General features: G+C 41.0%; 1 protein-coding gene across 2 annotated transcripts in view; it reads left to right on the forward strand.

The window, feature by feature from the left end:
- The window catches only part of IMPG2 (interphotoreceptor matrix proteoglycan 2), a 77,749-nt gene that overhangs the window by 21,558 nt on the left and 35,362 nt on the right, over window positions 1-20,829 (forward strand). For both annotated transcript variants that reach the window (XR_012085037.2, XM_072993882.2), the window contains exons 4-5: window positions 1,284-1,315; window positions 1,417-1,440. Coding sequence is in view for 1 of the 2 variants with exons in the window: in XM_072993882.2 (XP_072849983.2) it covers window positions 1,284-1,315; window positions 1,417-1,440 (56 nt within the window). In the remaining variant the exon portion in view is untranslated. The remainder of the gene's footprint in view (window positions 1-1,283; window positions 1,316-1,416; window positions 1,441-20,829) is intronic.

The following is a 20,829-nucleotide window of genomic DNA, read 5'->3' on the forward strand; positions in this document are numbered from 1 at the left end:
TTTAATGGAGGTACAGTCGCCAGGTCTCAAGTTTTTGCTCTGAAACTGAGCCAGATTTGGGTCTCTACTCTCCATGTCTCAGGTTTTGGACTGGGAATCCAGGGAAATAGGATGCCATTTACCTGACAGCCCTGTATTTTGACATTCCTAGCTTCAGAATGTGCAATTTAGATGTGCTCAGATGTACATAATCCTTTTCATTATTTTGTATGCTCCAGAACCACTGCTATTCGAACTCCCATTTTGACCATTAAATTAATCAGAGAGATTCTACAATGTCTACTTGACACACGAACACACCTGTCACCATTTTGCAATTGTTATGGAAGGGTCTCTCCATTCCCTTGATATCACAAAGGCCTGGCCCTAGGTTGCCACCCTTTGCCCTGAAATCTCAGGGAATGAGATGCTGCTTACTTGAAAATTCTAAAAGGGCATGACAGAAAATGCCAGAGGCATTCAGTCTGAAGAAGCTGCTTAGATGAGTAGCAAAACATTTCAACCTACAGTAATAAGAAAGAAGTCCATTTGCCATGACTCAACTTCCAAATAACTTCACCTGGATGACTGATAATCTTCACAGATAAACCTGAAGTTTCTGTATGAATCTTTGTAATATAGTCATTATAACTTGTAGTAGGAAATGATAAGAAGCCAGTATTTTCAAATGGTGGTAACTGCTTTTGCTGATTTAAGGATTCCCTATCAGGTACTTGAGATGTTCCATGCTTACTAAACCAAATTCGCTGAGGTGTCTCCTTTCGCTATTGCTGGTTGCTCTTGAAAAGCTTGGGCAGACTTTATCTCACTGACTAGACCCAATGTAGAAGTGACATTACAGAAAAATAGATTTGTCTCAAAACACATTTTTGTTTGCTTTTAGTTTTGTTTTTGCTCAGACTGCTGTGTGGTGTAGAAGATAATGTGGTAAATCACCATTTACTCTAAAATCCAAATACAGTACCAGTTCCCAGCAACATGGCTATTTGACTTTAATATTCCAGTTTGCCAGCATTTTCCTGTACAGTAAAGAGTGTGGCCTTTATATGTGTGTGAGACAGGCTTTCTTTCTGCACACTTTCTCAACATGGAGCCCTCCCTCCACATGTGCTGAACTCCAAGTGCCATCTCTCCCAGCTGTTCCATTCACATCTAGAGAGCTCCTTGGCTGAAAAGGCAATGTCTGCAGCAGAAAATAATTAGTGTAATAGAATAAAGGATGCAAAAGTGTAACTTTGTAAAATACAGTTCCTTACTTGGAATCTGCTTTTCTGTTTTTCTAGAAACAGTCCTATGCTAAAGAAGCAGTGGGTGGGTGAGTATCTCCATTGCCCTCTATTTTAAAATACATTGTGAGAGGTGTGAAACACCATTACAATTATTTATACTTTTTCTTTTATTCTGATTTCTCGTCAGTTCCTGCAATGACTGGTCCTGTGGGTAAGTCATTTCTGCTGTTTTCCAGCTTCATCGTCTACTCCCTTTCCAGCTGTGGCTGGCACTCATTTTATTTCGGTAATATTAAGAACACGCTTCATAGACATTCAAAAGCATCACCAGAGGCTTAAACAAATAGAAGTTCTCCTGTGGAAACTTCAGAGCGACCCTGTACAACTTTGGCGTGTATGCTCAATATATTTTTTGCTGACTTCATACCATGCTGCATGTGTCCAGATGAAATTGCAATTGTTAATTACAGTGTCAAGAAAGACATTTGTTGAACAGTGGCTAAAATCCTGTTGCTTAGCATAGTAGGTCCCACTAGAATAGGCTCATTGAGCTATTGTTTACTCATGAAATCTCCACTGACTCAATGAGCCTGCTCTAGTGTGACTTACTACATTAAGCAACAGGATTTCAGCCACTATGTACAGTGTCTATGGAATGAGGCTTATGTGTTAAGCTTGTGGCTTGTTTCTTACCTAAAATGGAAGACATTAAAACCCTAAAGTGTTCTTCTGGTCATTCATGTTGGACAAATCCTCCAGTGCTGAAATCAAAGTGTGCAACTGTTTCCATGCACATGTTTCCTTACCACATGACCAAAGACTTTCAAAACTGAAGGCATTTTCATCAGGAGTTGCTGCAATGGCATTGGGGCATGGTTTACAAAGGAAAAAATATTTTCAAAGTCCTAGTTGGCTAGATCAAGTCCTGCATTTGGATCTTGGATCCTGCCTATGTGCTGGGTATAAGAAGTGTAGCTGTACAGTTGCCGTTAGCCATTCTGCCAATAGATCTGGGTATATATTTCTAAGTAATGTACTGACTGGAAAGATAACTAAAAGACATTTTAAAAAGAAACTATAACTGCTCTCATAAAATGATTGCATAACCACAATAGTATTAAAAGTATGGCGTTATAAAGCAACAGGTTTAGATCCCAAACTAAAAGCAGTGTTCCAGAACAAAAGTGCATGTATTTTCCACACATGGCTGACACGTCTTACCGCTGCTCTTCTTCACAAATTCTCTAATTTCAGAAACGTTTTGGAGGAAGGAAGTCTACTTAGGTTGTGTCTCATATAACTCTGAAGAAATTATTTATAAAGGAACATGTTATGGGCACTGGGTGGAGCAATGGGTTTATTATAGGCACTTTCTTAGTTGCTGGGCTTGATTTTCCTAATGTACATTTTAACAGTAATATAAAACTTTACATTTGCTAGATACTTTGCATGCCAGCATAAGCAGTTTGAGATTCAGTAATGTGGCTTCCCCCAGTTTGAAGGACAACTAGCATTTAACTTAGTTAAAATTGAATGTACCATTATAAAACTTCCTTGGCCAGTCGTAGATTAATAAATGAGAATAGAAAGGATTGTCCACATATATGCTGCTAAAATGCCTTGCAGCACTATCACAAATGTCTTTATTTAGGAGAAAAAAGCCCTTTGAGCTCAATGGGATTTTCTCCTAAGAGAGTCCATAGGAGTTTACAAATAATGACGGAAATTCTGCTGCTTGTCGTAGTAAATTGCACTAGAGTAGGCCCACTGATTCATTGGGGAACTGCTGAATCCACTCCTCCACAAGTTATGTCAATTCAAATGGGCCTGCTCTAATTGTGATTTACTGTGCTAAAGAAAATCAGTTAGAATAGGCCTATCTGAATCAATGGAACTTACAGTGGAACTTGAGGAGAATAAAAAGGGAAATGTCAGATTATCATTGTTTTATTGCTATCCATGAGTCTTTGCATTTGAACAGCACGAATTTCATGCTAAATTGCTGGCCGGTGCTTCAGCCATAATTTACTACTTTCCCAAGACAGAAGGTTTTGGAGCAGAATTCCTCATGGGAGTAATATGGAAGTAGAGCTCTATTTTCAGAAGTGACATGGAGAACATAGAATATATAGTAATGCAATATGTAAAACTGTTCATAGCTCCGTGGTTTAGGTATCTGGCTGCACAGACAGAGGTTAGGAGGTCGATTCCTCACTATGCCAGGGGCTGGGCTCAGTGGTCCATAGCACTGGTTCTTAACCTTGGGTTACTCAGGAGTTTTGGACTGCAACTCCCAGAAGCCTTCACCACCAGCTGTCCTGACTGGGGTTTCTGGGAGTTGCAGTTCAAAAGCATCCGAGTAACAAAGGTTAAGAACCACTGGTCCATAGGATCCCTTCCATCTTTGCAGTTCTAAGGTTATTATAAAGCCTAACAAAGCATAGAAGAAATTAAATCATCTCCAGGCTAATGGCAGAGCAGCCGTGGCATGTGCAGTACTCTGCTGCTGAGCTAATTTGAAACCAAAGTACTAAAAATGTAGTTGAGACTGTCCAGGGCACTATTTCAGCTTTCAGAGGAGTGCTGGGGTTGGAATTCGGCAGGGATAAGATTCACAGCAAAGTCCAAAACTCTGCTTTTTGATACATTTAAAATTAAATCATACAGTTATTCTGTGTTTTAAAAAATTGTGATGGTTATCTTTTTACCCATTCTCCTAGCTGTATGTTGAACTACATAGAACACAATTTCCTGTAAGCTATGTGACTTATTTTTGCCATTAGTTGTTGTGGTCCAATTTTGAAACTGGGCATTCAGGAATGATGTCAGATAATAGAATGCATTTCTGCAATTTGATGCACAGTTAACTTGTTGTGCCTATATTGATTGCCTAGGCATTGTTAACTCCCCTGAACTTGGCTGCACAAGAGGTGCATGCATCCAGGCTCCTAACATGCACTGTGTCTGTGCATTTTTGTATCTTGTGGACAACAATTTGCTTGGCTGTGTTATGTATGAGAAGTGATAATATTTCAAATGCTTACATGCTCAAGGCTGACCAATGATGTCACCCTTGGCATGATTACCACTTGTACATAAAAATCAGAAAGACCTTTGACCTCCATTTCTGGTCTAGAGTTCGCTGTTTTGGTTTATTCCAGTGATTAAGAGAAATATTAGAAAAATAGAAATTACATTGCTGAAACAAGACAGGACTTATATCAAGAAGAAGTCCTGGTTATCATTTCTGGCTTGTGAAGGAGCCTGAATCCCACTATCCTCTAAACAAACAATTGTGTGGGGTTTTTTTCATGGCTTGTATATACATACGAGTGGAAGAAGTGACAAAATCCAGATTGGGTCCACTTGATAATCACCAACCCTATTGCCTGTTCTATTCTGTTCTATATTTGGTCACTTCCTTTGAAGTCCATATCCATTGTATTACACATGCCAGTCACTCTATAATGGTGATATAAGCATGAGTTGTAGCAATCATAGGAATAATTCAGCATCAATACATAGTCCTTTTTCAAAAGGTAGCAAAAAGCTGAAGAAACTGCTGTCTATAAACAATATGGGATTCCATTTTGTTCTGTTCCTTTTGTTTTTCTTTAAGCCTGGAAGAAAGTGTGACATATCCCAGTAGGTCTGGGTTTATCAATGTGACAAACCCAGACCTACTGGGATCTATCACACAGTTACTAAGCTGCCACCAACCATTCCCTATAATAAGTCACACAGACCAGGGATGGATTTTTAAACAACAAAAGAATAAGGTTTATTTTAAATACAAACAGGGTAAATAAAACAATCAGGTGAATAAAATAAAGTAACGTGGCTTATTCTCACACACACAAGCATACAGTTTGGTTCACCTAGAACCTTTAACTTAAAGCACAGACCCTGAACCCATCAGTTCTGGCTAACCAACAGACCCCTGAACCTTTCAGGCTGGTACTCTGACACACAGTAGTACCCTGTCAGACACCCAGACTCCCACAACAGCTTCTTCTTCCCCAGCTGCTGCTTCGTCCCAACCCAGTGTCTCACAGTCTGTCTCAGCATCTCCTTTCACCACACAGGCATCACATATTTATACAGTACAGCCCCTCCTCCTGATGTCCCGCCTTCCACTCCCCATAGGATGGAACTTTCCCTCCAAACCCATGACAGACAGGTAACATCAGTGCTGTTATGTAACACCTCCCCTCTTTATAAGTTGTTTTGTAGGGGGAAAGCTAAGGTGCTTTTTCCCAAAAAACAACCTGTATAAAACACACAACACCAATTATACCTACCATATTATACTTACTTACATTCTAAGTTAAACATTTCAAATAGGCATTTAAACATTTACCATATACATTACATCAATTTACCTTTATTAATACAAACCAATTTAAAACCAGGTACATTTTAACTTTTTGTTTTCATTATATACATATAGTCCATGTTCTTTCGCCGTCTTCAGTCTTCAGGTCTTCTTGATAAGGCGTCAGCAACACAGTTCACTGACCCTCTGACCACCTTCACTTCAAAGTCATAGTCCTGTAAGTTCAAAGCCCACCTCATAAGTTTGCTATTGTGGGTTTTCATTGTCTTTAACCATTGCAATGGTGAATGGTCAGTACACAGAGTAAAATGTCTTCCCCAGATGTAAGGCTTGGCCTTCTGGATCGCGTAGACTATGGCCAAACACTCCTTCTCCACGGTTGCCAAATGTCTCTCACCTTTTTGAAGTTTCCTACTCAGGTAGGACACTGGATGCTGGTCACCATTCTCATCCTCCTGGCACAGAACTGCTCCTACCCCGCTGTTAGACGCATCGGTGTAGATGATGAACTCCCGGTCGAAGTCTGGAGCACGCAGGACAGGATAGTTGATCAACGCCTCCTTCAACCTCTGGAACGCCGCCTCACAGTCGCTGGTCCACGGGATGCGGTCATCAGCCTTCTTCCTCGTCAGATCGGTCAGCGGAGCCGCAATCTCGCTAAACCTCGGGATGAACTTTCTGTAGTAGCCCACCAACCCAAGAAATGATTTAACTTTTTTCTTGGTGTTGGGTCTAGGCCAATCTCGAACAGCTTCTATTTTGGCCTCCAGGGGTTTTATCATTCCTCCCCCTACCATGTGACCTAAGTATTTTATTTCTGGGCTACCCAGCTGACACTTGCTGGCCTTTACTGTTAGCCCTGCTGCACTTAACCTCTGCAGCACTAACTCCAGGTGTATCAGGTGATCTTCCCAGGTATTACTGAAGATCCCTATGTCATCAATGTAGGCCACTGTAAAGTCACTGAGCCCTGCCAAGGTCTGGTCCATCAGCCTTTGGAATGTGGCTGGTGCATTTCTGAGACCAAAGCTCAGGACTCGAAACTCATAGAGACCAAAAGGGCTGCAAAAGGCAGTTTTTTCTTGATCCCTGGGATCAATTCTTAATTGCCAATATCCCTTTACCAGGTCCAATGATGAGATGAACCGACAACCCCCTATGGTTTCAATCAGGTTGTCTAGCCTGGGCATTGGGTAGGCATCAGGAGTGGTTACACGGTTTAACTTCCTGTAATCAACACAAAACCTAATGCTCCCATCAGGCTTGTCCACAAGGACTATTGGAGAGGACCAAGGGCTAGAAGAGGGGACGATTATGTTCTCCCTCAGCATTTCGTCCAGCTCCTTCCGCACCTTGTCCCTATAGGGTCCCGTTACTCGGTATGGGGATACTGCCTGCGGGGGTGCCTCCCCTGTGTGGATCCGATGCATCACTCCCTTCACTATCCCCGGCTTGTTGGAAAACACCTGTTGATATTTATTAAGCAGCATTTTTAGTTCTTGCTGCTGATCTTGGGTGAGTGCAGGACTGATCTTTACCTCCTCTGGGTTGTATTTTACTTCCCCTCTACCCTCCCAGAAGGGTAATTCCGCTTCCTCACTCTCAGCTGCTTTTATCGCGAATAAAACCCTCTGTTCCCCTCTGTAGTAGGGTTTTAGGGCATTCACATGAACCACCCTCCTTGCTTGGTTCTCCTCCTGCTCTATTAGGTAGTTCAGGTCTGACATCTTGGAAATGACCCTATATGGTCCTGCCCATTTGAGCTGCAGTTTATTCTCTCTGCAGGGCCTAAGCCAAAGCACTTCCTCCCCTGGGTCAAAGTGCCTCTCTCTAGCTTTGTGGTCATACCATGTTTTCTGTCTGACCTTCTGAGCTTGCAGGTTTTCTGCTGCCAGCTCTAGATTTCTCCTTAGGTCATTCATCAAGGTGTCTATGTATGTCACAACGTCTTGTGGGTCATCCTGGGTGATCTGCTCCCAATCTTGCTTGATCAAATCAAGGGGCCCTTTCACCCCTAAGTGTGCAGCAAACATGTCAGAGTGCCCCCTTTGTAAGATCATGGGGCGATACTTTTCAGGTACCACCAGCTGACTTCTGATCCCATCTCCCCCTGTTGAGATATTCCTCAGGGTCTCTCTATATAAAATCCCCTTTTTCTCCAGAAATCTCACTGGGGTTTCAGGTGTTAGCTGGGCGTCAGTCACCTGTTCAAAACACTTTTGGAGAGTGGCGTCTGCCTTTTGCTCCTGTCCAAATCTGCTGTCTGTGGTTAAGGTTTCCACCACAGCTTCTGAACTCCCCTCTGCCTCCGTCTCTGGCTCATCATTACCCCCCTGAACTGTCCCTGTGGTGGTTTGTGAGCGTGTAATCACTAGCACCCGTTTCACATGTTCAGCCAGGTCATTTCCCACGAGCACGGCTGCTGGCAGAGTCGATAAAATCGCTAGCCGCCAATCTCCCCTCCAGCCTTGAAAGTGGACAGGTACCTCTGCTACTGGCAGAGAGATTACCTGCCCCTCAATCCCTGCCACCTTTATGCTCTCATTTGGGATTATAAACTCCCTGGGAATAATATCTGGATGGCACAGGGTTACCTGGGAACAAGTGTCCCGCAGCCCCCTATACTGACGGTCAAGTATTCCTACGTCCACCCCTGCTGTCTCAAACAACTGAGAATCTGTTTTTATCAGCAAGCAGCGCTTTACCTCCAGAAGAGGACCATTTTCCTCAGCCTGATCAGCAGAGGCAGCTGTCCCAGACTGAGTAGCCATGGCAACAGGCTCCCTCTGTGACAATGAGCTTTGCTCCTTCTGGACACAGAACACAGCTTCTGGCTTGGTCCCACTAGAATTCTGAGGCACCATTCCTTTTAGCTGCTTTAATTTTTCACACTCTGAGATTAGATGACCCTTTCCCTGACAGAAATAACATTTTCTAGTGTATTTGGATTCTCTCTCCTCTTGTTTCGGTTTTCCCTCCAAATTCTGAGGGCTTGGTTTCATGCCTGAGGGCTTCCCTTCACCATGGGCCCCTCCCCCTTGCTGGCTTTTCCCTGGTCCCTGAGAGTACTTGCTGTAGGTTTCTTTGGGTTTACCTACAGATTTCCCCTCACCCAAGGGCTTTCTTATTTGGGAGATAAAATCCGCGATCTCTGCGGCTGCTGCCACAGATTTCGGTTTCCTTTCCCTCACCTGGAATTTCAATTCCCCATGCATGACTGAATAGAACTGTTCCAGGGCTATCAAGTCTTTAAGCTGTTCATAGGTCTCTGTTCCCTCCTGCGACAGCCATTTCTCAAGCAGCCTCACCAATTGGGCCCCCACTTGGGTAAAAGTCTGTTCTGGCTTCTTGGTGAGGGACCTGAACCTTTGTCTCAGCTGCTCTGCATTTATCCCATGTCTTGCGAACACCAGTTTTTTAAACTCTGCAAAATCTTTCATCCGTTCCTCAGGCATCTCGGCATAAACCTCAGCCAGGCTACCACTGATTAAAGAACGCATGATGGTCATCTTCTCAGTTTCCCTCACTGAGAAGTCCACAAACGCTCTTTCCACTAAGGAAAAGAACACCTCAGGACAATCTCCCTTGTGGTACACAGGGAATTTCTTCAGGTCAGCCTTAGACAGTTGGCCTCCCTCAGAATCCCTATTATTATTATTGTTCTGGTTCATCATTTCCAGTTTTCTTAACTCATACGCCATCCTTTCTTTTTCCAGAGCAATTTTCTCTCTCTCCATTCTTTCTTCCCTCTCCATTCTCTCTCTCTCTCTCTCTAATTCAAATTGCCTTTGTTTCTCCCTTTCCTCTCTTCTTTCTCTCTCTAATCTTTCCTCCATTTCCCTCACCCTCAGTTCATGCTGTTGGGCTAGGAGTATTTTTCTGAGTTCTGGGTCCTGCTCTCCTGTGCTGTCACCTTGCACTGAGCCAAATTCATCCTCAGAACCTTGGTCAATCTGGGGGTCTGTCACCTCACTCATGTCTGCTACTTGGCTTCGAGTCAAGGGCATACCCCCCCTCAGAACAGGCTGCTTTAAAAAGTCAAGCCTCAAAATAAAACGACCACTTTTTTTCCTTTTACCTCAGAACCAGCTCTCCCTAGAGATTGCTGCTGTTCTTCAGCACTAAAGTTGCAACAGTATCGAGTCAGAGCCTACCCCCCTCTGCTGGGCCTCTCAGCTGGCAAGCTAGCTCACTGTTGCTACGCAGATTTGCCTCAGCTTTTCCCGCCAAAACTAGGCTGCCTCAGAGCACCTAAATCTAAGTCTCCCCAGTTGGCACGTTCTTCTACTAGTGCACCTCCCCGTGAGGTACACCTAGAAGATTACCTACGCGCCTCAGACTGTCCCTGACTAGACCCCCCTTGCTCTGGGCACACTTGCCAAGGCTTTGCTGGACCGCTGGACAACTGGACCAGTCGTATCCCACACGCTGGACACCAATCAATGTGACAAACCCAGACCTACTGGGATCTATCACACAGTTACTAAGCTGCCACCAACCATTCCCTATAATAAGTCACACAGACCAGGGATGGATTTTTAAACAACAAAAGAATAAGGTTTATTTTAAATACAAACAGGGTAAATAAAACAATCAGGTGAATAAAATAAAGTAACATGGCTTATTCTCACACACACAAGCATACAGTTTGGTTCACCTAGAACCTTTAACTTAAAGCACAGACCCTGAACCCATCAGTTCTGGCTAACCAACAGACCCCTGAACCTTTCAGGCTGGTACTCTGACACACAGTAGTACCCTGTCAGACACCCAGACTCCCACAACAGCTTCTTCTTCCCCAGCTGCTGCTTCGTCCCAACCCAGTGTCTCACAGTCTGTCTCAGCATCTCCTTTCACCACACAGGCATCACATATTTATACAGTACAGCCCCTCCTCCTGATGTCCCGCCTTCCACTCCCCATAGGATGGAACTTTCCCTCCAAACCCATGACAGACAGGTAACATCAGTGCTGTTATGTAACAGAAAGCCCACAGTAAAATTAGGCTTTAATGTGTGGTTTGTTTTACCTCCCTAGTTCACATGTTTTTCCATCTTTCTGAGGCCAGGAGAAACAGTGAATAAAGAGGCATTGCTCAGCCATACAATGTATTTATTTGGCTGAATTTGCTGCTAATTCATAGTCAGAAGAAAATAAACTTCTGACAAAAAAATAGGCTGAATTATCAGCTTTTCCAAACTGTGGGATGTAAAAAGCGAAATAGTAAAGAATACCAAAGCATGGGCAATTTATTCTTTGTGAAGGATGTGCGTCCACATTAAGTACAGTCCAAAAGCTTCAATTTGTGAATGTTGCAGGGGCTCATCTCTCCTAGCTGAGAGATGTTATGGAAAGCATTAGATCAGTTTTCTTTCAACTGTACTGGCTTCCTCTTGTTTTCTAGGCTCAACTGAAGCTGTAATATAGTAAAGCAAGAGTGGAGAATGCATGGCCTCATGGGCTACAGGTGACAACCCATCCTAGTTTTCCATCTCACCAGCCCCAAATCTAGCAGTGTTCCAACAGTAATAGTGTTAGTAGCAGGAGGGGGAGGAGGAAACAGAGACTTTTAGTGCATTTCTAATTTAAATCAAATTGTGCTTGATCTGCAGCAGAAAATGAACTGCAAAATTCTTTTTTTTTCTTTGCTGCTGCTGCTGCTGTTTCCAACATGTTGCAGAATTTCACCAGCAGTGTAGTACATATACATAGACACAAATGGCAGAGAAAGGTGAATACCATCCCAACCTCCAGGCGTTACTACCTCCTGCTGTATCTACATTTTGATATTCTTTCATACTGTTTTTCCTGTTTCAAGCCATAATGTTAAGAACAGCTTAGAAAATCTTCTTCATTCCACATTTCCCTAAAGCCCATCAGTGTTTCTGCATGTTTTTGTTTGCTTGCTTTTTCAGAAAGGCTGTAAAAGTTAGCTCTTCTAGCTTCCCTCAAATGGCAAGATGTGGCTGGCTTGAGTTAAACTTGGTATCTTTTAAAACTATGGTGTATCCTTGTTGCTGCCCAACTCAAGACCTTGGGAAAGGGCAGGTGTTGAGTGTGGCAGATCATTTATAGGATAAATGAGAAACACCTGCATAGAACTGTTGAACATATTGTTTTCTAGCAGCTTATCCTGTTTACAGAGTGCCAAATAATGTCTGTGTAGTTGCTGCCACACACCAGCTTCTAACACTGACATTGTTTCATAGACCAGTCCTTTCTGCAAACTGAAACCCCTCTCTTGTTCCTATCAACTTGCTTGTCCTAGTGGAAACAGCTTTGCAGCCAAACTGAGTGTAGCTACAGGTGTTTGCAAGTTCTTTAATCCAAAATGAAGTTTGAAAGACTGACAAAGCTCACATGTTGGAATGAAAAAAATTCAACATCCCTATAAAATTTAGGCATGCCTCGTTATATTTTGGGATGTCTTCAAAATCACATCACAGGATTAGCATACAATTTGCTACCAGCTTTGTTTTAGCACTGTATTGTTCTACATACGTTTTCAGAGTCATATTAACCAGAAAGACATGATCTTACTCTTTGTCCTGTCTTAGATTGAGCATGAGAAATTTTAAAAATTGCTTGTTAAAAAGCAGTTACTTCTCGTGTACCACAAACAATTTCAAATAATTTTATCAGACACCTTTACAGACCACTATCTTTTGAGGCACTGGACCTTGCATACCCAAGCACTAGGAGCTCTGATTTTTTTTTGCAAGACTAAAGTACCAATATGTATTTATTTTCAGATAATCAAAAGAAGGCCAGGAATTCTTTCCAAGTCCACGCATTCCAAGGAGCAATGAACTGGCATTTTAACTAGGGAGTTGCGCCTGTATTTAATTTGAAAAAACTATGCCGCTTTCTATTAAACATGACAGGAAAAGCTGTTCTTTTTCAAAGAGCAGCTAGAGAATAATAAAAAAATATGTCTGGAATAGAATCAATTAAATGTACTTGCCTATTCCCATTACTACTGCTTTCTCCCTTTCAAAGAATCCTGGATTTCAGCAGATTCATACTGCATGGCAGTTCTGTTTGTACCACTGACATACAGACCGGAGACATGCACTTATAATTGTCCCTTGGCCACGAGTGTTTGCAGGTAGATATTTTCAAATTTAACCTAAGTGGGCAGGCAAAAGACATACCAACCCACTGCAACATTTTGTGGAAATAAACAGAGGCACATATGCTTACATTTCACCTGGATTCACAGCTCAGAAATATTATTGTTTTCAACTCTAGCCCCCACAATCCCAGCATGGCAGTAGTCATATTGTTTGGTGATTTCTGTGACCTGTAGTCTGATCAAGCAACCAATCCATCCATCCATCCATCCATCCATCCATCCATCCATCCATCCATCCATCCATCCATCCATCCATCCATCCATCCATCCATCCATCCATCCATCCATCCATCCATCCATCCATCCATCCATCCATCCATCCGACCTTTCTGTCTGCTCCTAGCCTCACACCACTTGTATCAGTTTATTTTGCAATAGTCTTACCTATATTGTATTGATTTCTAAAACAGGATGTGTTAACAATCTATAACAGTTCTTTTTTTTTAAAAAAAAGGAAACTTAAGAGTGTTTCATCTCACAAGGCTGCATTTATTGTAGCATAGCTGAATTCTGATGCTTTTTACAACAATTTATGGTCTACATAGCTAAGTTGGTGAGTGTATATGTGCAATGCAGAATGGAAAAGCAGCAGCTAACATTGCAGTATGTCTGTGGTGTATGCATTTAAAAATGGGCCAAACTTTCTCTAGTTATAATAGGCAAAATGTTAGGTTAATGTTGGAGGAAGTGCACTTGAAATCATATTCCCTGCTCCCTCTTTATTACCGCTTCCTGCTGGCATTGCTGTTGGCCACCATTTTTGACTCAGAAAATGGTGTCAAAATATTACTATAATATTATGTAATGATGGAATACCGTGTTAAGAACATTTATGTATTCAGGAAATAAAATTGGTGACCATCAGGAAGTGCACTGCAACGGTTTTTCCCAAGGTTTCAAAATGACTCTCCCAGCTTTGCCACCCATGAAAAGGAGAGGTGCAGGAAAGACAAGTTTAGGTCAGTCTTAATTAGTGTGCCTGCGCAGAAGCATTGATCACAAGCTAAATATGAGCCAACAGTGTGATGTGGCTACAAAAAAACTAAAGCTATTTTAGGCTGCATTAATAGAAGCATAGTTTCCAAATCCCGCAAGTGCTAGTCCCCCCTCTATTCAGCATTAGTTAGGCCTCACCTTGAGTATGAGTTATTGTCCACTTCTGGACACCACACTTTAAGAAGGATGCTAACAAATTGGAACAGGTTCAGAGGAGGGCGCAAGGATGATCAGGGGAATGGAAACCAAGCCTTATGCAGAAAGGCTGAAAGAACTGGGTATGTTTAGCCTTGAGAAAAGAAGACTGAGGTCTGATATGATATCACTTTTCAAATATTTAAAAAGCTGTCATACAGAGGAGGGACAATATCTGTTCTCAATCATCCCAAAGTGCAGGACATGCAACAATGGGCTCAAGTTAAAGGAAACCAGATTTCAGTTGAATATCAGGAAAAATTTCCTAACCGTTATAGCAGTACGACAGTGAAACCAGTTACCTCAGGAGCTGGTGAGTGCTCCAACACTGGAGGCATTCAAGAAAAACTTAGATAATCACCTGGCAGATATGCTTTGATTGTATTCGTGCATTGAGCAAGGGGTTGACCTTGATGGCCTTATAGGCCTTTTCCAACTTCACTTTTCTATGATTTTAAGTTGTACCCAGGGCATTAGAAATAATAATAACAACTTGAAGGAAGATTTGGCAATTACTCTCTACTACATCATAAATGTTGGCTTATAAAATTATAAAAAAATATAATCTGTGTTAAAAATAAAAATGAGAAATGTGGGTGAAAAAAACAGGAACCTGTGAAATCTGTAGGCTTTGCAAGAGTCGGGGGCACATATTTATTGATTATGACATAGTTTGCTTGTAGGAAAGAGATAGCAGTATTGATCCTAATAGGCCAGGTCTCTAGCACCTACACAGTTTCAGTTTGGGATACATAAAGGAGCACTTCACATCATACAAGCTCTACTAAAGTTTCTAAATGGAACCACAAGTTTCTGTATAGGACCTTCAACTCCACTCAGGAAGGTCCAGGCCATCTCTACTTCTCTTGTTTCTCCATTACCAAATGTTTGATAGTAATCTCCTTCAGGGAAATCATCTGATAGTCCTAGTTAAAGAATACCTGTTGCGTCAGTGAGTTTTATGGAAGTGTTGACTCACCCTTCTGCATTTTATTCAATTACATCTAGTTTAATCTAGTCTAGTTTAGGCTATTGTCACCAGCTCATTGAAGACTCCGAGTCTTTAATTAGAGAAACTTACTCCCCACAGGTACGGTCAACATCTTTCCACAGGCATAACTTAACTCAATAGGAATTTGATAAATATTTCTTGTTTAGAAACCTTAAATGTCTACTGATTTGTCATGTTGGAAAAGAAGGTAAATCTAATTGTTATTTCCAAATAGAATAGTTCCACTGAACCAGTGGAACCTGTTAAGTCAACATTTATGTAAGTCTTCCTGAAGCAGTGTGTATACTCCACATGGGGCTAACACTTGAATTTATACCTTTATTTATAGTGCTAAATGAAGGACCAGTGTTGTACAGCAAATACACAGATGTGCCACTCATTGCTTAAGTAATATTTGCTAAATTGGAGATGTATTTCCTAGGTTCACTGTTTGAAGCCTCCTGTCTTGACACAACAGTTAAGGTTTTTCTTGTTAATTCTTGTTGACAGAGGTATGTAAGGCATACCTACTGAGTCCAAGTATAGTTATTTCTATTTTTTTATTCCTACTCCTGGCCTAAAACTGTAAAATGTATGCAAATGAAAATACAGCCAAAGTCCAAGACTGGAGATTATTTATGTTTATATTTGTTTATTTAATATGTTTTTATTTTGCTCTTTTAGTAAAGTCTCAGAATTTCTAGCAAATAATAACCAAAATATTACAATAAGTATGTCAAAACAATTAAAACAAAAATATAGAAGTTACACAAAATGCCACATATTTTAAAAGCTTAGATGAAAAAAAACTTCTCATTGTGCTAAAAAAACCAGATTTCATAGTAGACAAGCTTCTTGGATTCCAGAGTTTGGATGTCAAATAGGAGGTCACCATCACATTCCTACTCCAAAGGTGGCAGAACCTGAAGAGAGGCCTTAAAGAAAGCAGTCTGTAGGAGAAAGCCTTTCTTAAATTGATCTGGTGGCATGCTGTATAGTCTTTAAAAGATCAAAACCATGACCTTCAATTAACCTGGCAATACAACAGGGGCTAGTAGAGCTCTTTCAATCCTGTCAAGGCATATTCCAAATAATAGACATCTGTTGTTGCTGTTGTTATTACGTGCCATCAAGTCGCCTCACAGTTATGGTGACCCTATGAATGAGATATCTCCGGTGACCCTATGAATGAGATATCTCCAGCCTCTCTGTTCAATTCTTGTAGACTCAAGCCTGTGGCTTCCTTTAGCGAGCAAGCTCACCTCATTTTTGGTCTTCCTCTTTTCATGCTGCCTTCCACCTTTACCAGCATCATTGTCTTTTCCAGAGAATCTTGCCTTCCCATGATGTGCACAAAGTAGGGCAGCCTCAGTTTAACCATTTGTGCCTCCAGAGCTAGTTCAGACTTGATTTTATCTAGAACCCATTTGTTCATCTTTCTGGTAGTCAAGGGTATCTTTAAAGCTCTCCTCTAGTGCCATATTTCAAAGAATCAGTGTTTTTCCTGCCAGCTGTTTTTACAGTCCAGCTTTCAAACCTATACAGAATGATCAGGAATAAAATAGCCTGGATGATCTTGGTCTTGGTCTCCAATGACACATTCTTACAATTGATTATCTTTTCTAATTTCTTCATTGGTGCCCTTTCTAGTCACAGACTTCTTCTTATTTCTTGGCTATAGGCTTCATTCAGATGGATGAATGAATCAAGGTATATAAAAATCTTTAAAAATGTAACATTTTTCATAATCAACATTAAAGCTGTGTAATTCTTCCACAGTCATGATTTTTGTCTTCTTAAGTCAACTACAGTTCTACTTTGGCACTCTCTTTTTTCACTTTCACTAAATGTCATTTCAAATCATTGCTGCTGTCTGCCAGTAAGACTGTGTCATCTGCATATCTTTCATGTTTCTTCCACCAACTTTCACTCCTCCTTCATCTGAATCTAGTGTGGTTTTTCATATGATATGTTCTGTGTACAGATAGAACAGATAGGGGGATTATCTGACACCTTTGCCTATAGGAAGCCATTCTGACTCTTCACCTTCTGTCCTAATAATAGCTTCTTGTCCACAATACATGTTACTCATCAGGACAATGGACTAAAGTGCACCAATTTCTTTCAAAACAACACATAGTTTCTCATGCTCCACACAATCAAAGGCTTTGTTATAGTCTATAAAGCATAGAGTGACCATCTTCTGAAATTCTTTCATATGCTTCATTAGCCAGTGGATATGTGCAATATGATCGTGAGTGCCTCTTTCTGGAATCCAGCTTGAACATTAGGCATTTCTCACTCCATATAGGGTAAAAGCTTTTGTTGCAACACCTTGAGCATCACTTTGCATGCATGAGAAATTAAAGTAATCGTCCTATAAATTTCTGAAGGCTTTCACGGCCTGGATCTAATGGTTGTTGTGGGTTTTTTGGGCTCTTTGGCTGTGTTCTGAAGGTTGTTCTTCCTGACGTTTCACCAGTCTCTGTGCCCGGCATCTTCAGAGGATAGCACTCTGAAGATGCCGGCCACAGAGACTGGTGAAACGTTAGGAAGAACAACCTTCAGAACACGGTCGAAGAGCCCAAAAAACCCACAACAACCAATGGTCCTATAGTTACTTCAATATTTGGCTCCTTCTTTCTTGGGAATTGGAATGTATATTGAACATTTCTAGTCTGTGGGCCGTTGTTTTTATTTCCATATTTGTTGGCATATTTTTGTTAGGATTTTGACAGATTCAGTCTCTGTGACTTAAAATAATTATATTGCTAGATAGAGCAGCTTTCACTTCACTTTCTAGAAATGCAGGTTCTTCATCATAGGATTTCTCTTCAGAGAAGTCTGTTATTCTTTATCTCTTCTATATAGGTCTTCAGTAGGGATGTGCATATACAGAAGATTTTGTTATATAGAGACAGATATAAGTTAATAGATTTTGTGTTCATGTGTGGTTTTCATTTCCTTTGCACTAGATGGTACTTAAAACAGCTACCATCAATATAACAGATGGATTGTTTTTAGCAGTGTGGAAAATTGCACCAGCAGATTGACATAGTAAAGAAGATGGAACAAAGGTGTGGCAAAAATGATTTATTAACAGAAAAGTGATTTCCCTTTTATTTCTAACACAATTTTTTCAGGGTTTTAAATCACTGGAGGTGTTATAGATATATCCTTAAGTTTCAGCCATGTTCAGTCAAAAATGACAGTGATAAAATTCATTGTAACAAATTACAGGATTTTACCATTGGGGAAGTTGTTTGTTGCAACATCTTGCAAGGACAAAAAATGCTGTGCTATCTCTCAGGATAATGATGCCGTGACACACAAGAGACATATTCTACTTGCCAGTAGACTGGCCCCACTGATGGGAATTCCCAGTGGGGTCAGGAAATATCAATGTGTACCTTAAAACAGTGGTCCCCAACCTTGGGCCTCCAGATGTTCTTGGACTACAACTCCCAGAAGCCTTCAACACCACCTCTGCTGGCCAGGATTTCTGGGAGTTGAAGTCCAAGAACATCTGGAGGCCCAAGGTTGGGGACTACTGCCTTAAAGCCAGACCCCAAGAATAATAGTAACTCTACTGATAAACCTCATTATATTGGAATTTTAACGGGATCAGAGTTTACTTCACAAATCACTCAGTGCAAGTTTTTTTTTAATCCTGGTGGATGATGGTTAAAATCAGCACCTTGAGCAGTCTATGCTTCTTTTTTGGAGGGATATTAGAACGCTAAAGAGAAAAAAAAATAGAGGAGAGACAGAACAAAATTAGTTATTCATAGCAGAGATAGACACAAAGTACTTAGTGACCCTTCGTCATAAGTTATCTGTGGAGCATGATAATGCATTCCCTTCTCTCACCCCCCTCACTGGCACCTCCGCTCACCAGCTAGTGTGTGTTGCTCTTTCCCTTCCTTTTGCACGATCTGCTGATTGGTGAACGGAGGTGGGTGGGGGATGTTGTCTGCTACATAGACAAATTAGGACACATCTCTGATTCATCTTGTTACATGGTCTTTTACAAGTGTAAAATTTGTCATCTGTTTTAGTGGTACATGGCTTGAAGTTTGCTTGTTTTATGTTCCTTTTACACAAAATGAAACAGAAGGCATATAATAAAAATAAAACAATTAAAATGCAAAATAAAAAAATCAATAAAAGAGCAATAATTTATAAAGTAAACACACATAAAAACGAAGGAAATAAATAAATAAATAAAAATGAGCAAGCAAGATCAATTACAGCATATTTACAAACCAGTTTATAGGCTAAAAGCCTGTATTTCTAAAATGTCTTTCCATGTCAGCAAATATCATCAGACTTCAGGTAGCTAGGTCCCCCAGGCAAAGAGTACCAGAGCATGGGAGCAGCCACCAAGGAGACTAAGGAGCCCAAATGTTACATCTGTCCATCACCAATTCTCTGAAGTCAGTATCTTTCAATGGCCCTTCTGTGGGTCACAGAAGAGCCCTTGAAAGTTGTAATTAATCCATAGAGAGAGAGTGGCCCCACTTCAACTAACATTCATTGCAGTAAAAGTATTGCTGCTGTATCAAATGAAGCCTGTACTCTTGGATTTTGTTAATTACTGGAAGATGCCTGAGCTTCAAAAATTAAAATTTATATTACTGATGTCCTCTGGTTTTACTCATATTTAGTTTTTTTATTGCTCATTCTCCATTTAAAAAGATTTGCTTATACATAGATACATGTATATATTAATATTTTGCTTAATACCCAGTCAAGCTGGTCCAGACCTTCATTCATGCAGGTAGGCAATAGATATTATTGTTATATATCCTTTTATCTACGTGTCAAAACAGCTGGACAAAAATTTTCTCATGGATATCCCTGGGTTACAAAAGTGTAACTGAAAAATATAAGTGCTCCTCCATTCCCCGGCTTTGCAGATAAACATGTTTTGTTGCAGGTAAACATTGTATTGTCTTTTATTGTAGGTAAACATTTTCTGACCCAAAGATTGAATGAAATAAAATGTAAGGATCTGTTTGGCAATGTTTGCATTTAAACAGTAGTAGATATTTCATTCTAAATGCAATAATGAGAAATATCTGTAAGTCCTATGTCATGGTCAGGTGTTTAGCAAGAATTCTTATGATGCATTAGGGACAGATGTTTGTGGCCTGTTGTGTTCCCTACGAACCAGACAACTAGTTTTATTATATCTGAAAACTAAGGGCCTGTCCAGACTGGCATAGCGATTGATATATGCATCACTGTTAGTACGGTTTGATATGAACCAATGATGGCATCCACAGATGTTTCTACTTAGATCAATCTACTCTGCCTCTTTAAGAACTGTTGAACACATTTCTGGCACAGTGGTAGGGCATGTATTCTTTAAGGTGTGATTCTAATTATCTCATTGTGTAGCCTTTGTAGACAGTTCGCACTCAAATGGAACTGTGGATGGTGTCATCAGAGGTGACAACCCTGTGCTGTATTAGATGGGCTGTGACATAAAAACAGAGGATAAAGAAGCCCATCCTCTATTTTCTTCTTCTTCTCTTCCCTAACTGACTCGTGCATTTTAATACTATATTAGGTGGATGCATTATTCTTATTTAATTTAATAGCAACAACAACAAAAACGGAAAGTCACCCCAGCCCCTTGAATGATGGCCAAGAGAAAGGCAGGGGAGGGAGCTATGTCGACTTCATGGGCTCCGCTCCCACAAGGCAGTGCAGCCCCAACAGTGCCCTGGCTGGGGATGAAGGTAGGAAAAACCCTCTCCCCAACCTTTACCTCAACATTTCCCCCTCATACCAATACCACTGCCGCAAGCTTGCCCCACTGTCACTGTCCTTCGCTGCTGCATCCTTACTCATGAGTAAGTTGGGTACACTTACTTGTGAGTAACCCAGTGACTGAAAGACCTGTGTGGACCCTTCTCACAAGAAAATAAACATCTCCAGT

Source organism: Pogona vitticeps, chromosome 3 (genome assembly GCF_051106095.1).
Source record: "Pogona vitticeps strain Pit_001003342236 chromosome 3, PviZW2.1, whole genome shotgun sequence".
In the NCBI taxonomy this organism is placed as follows: domain Eukaryota; kingdom Metazoa; phylum Chordata; class Lepidosauria; order Squamata; family Agamidae; genus Pogona; species Pogona vitticeps.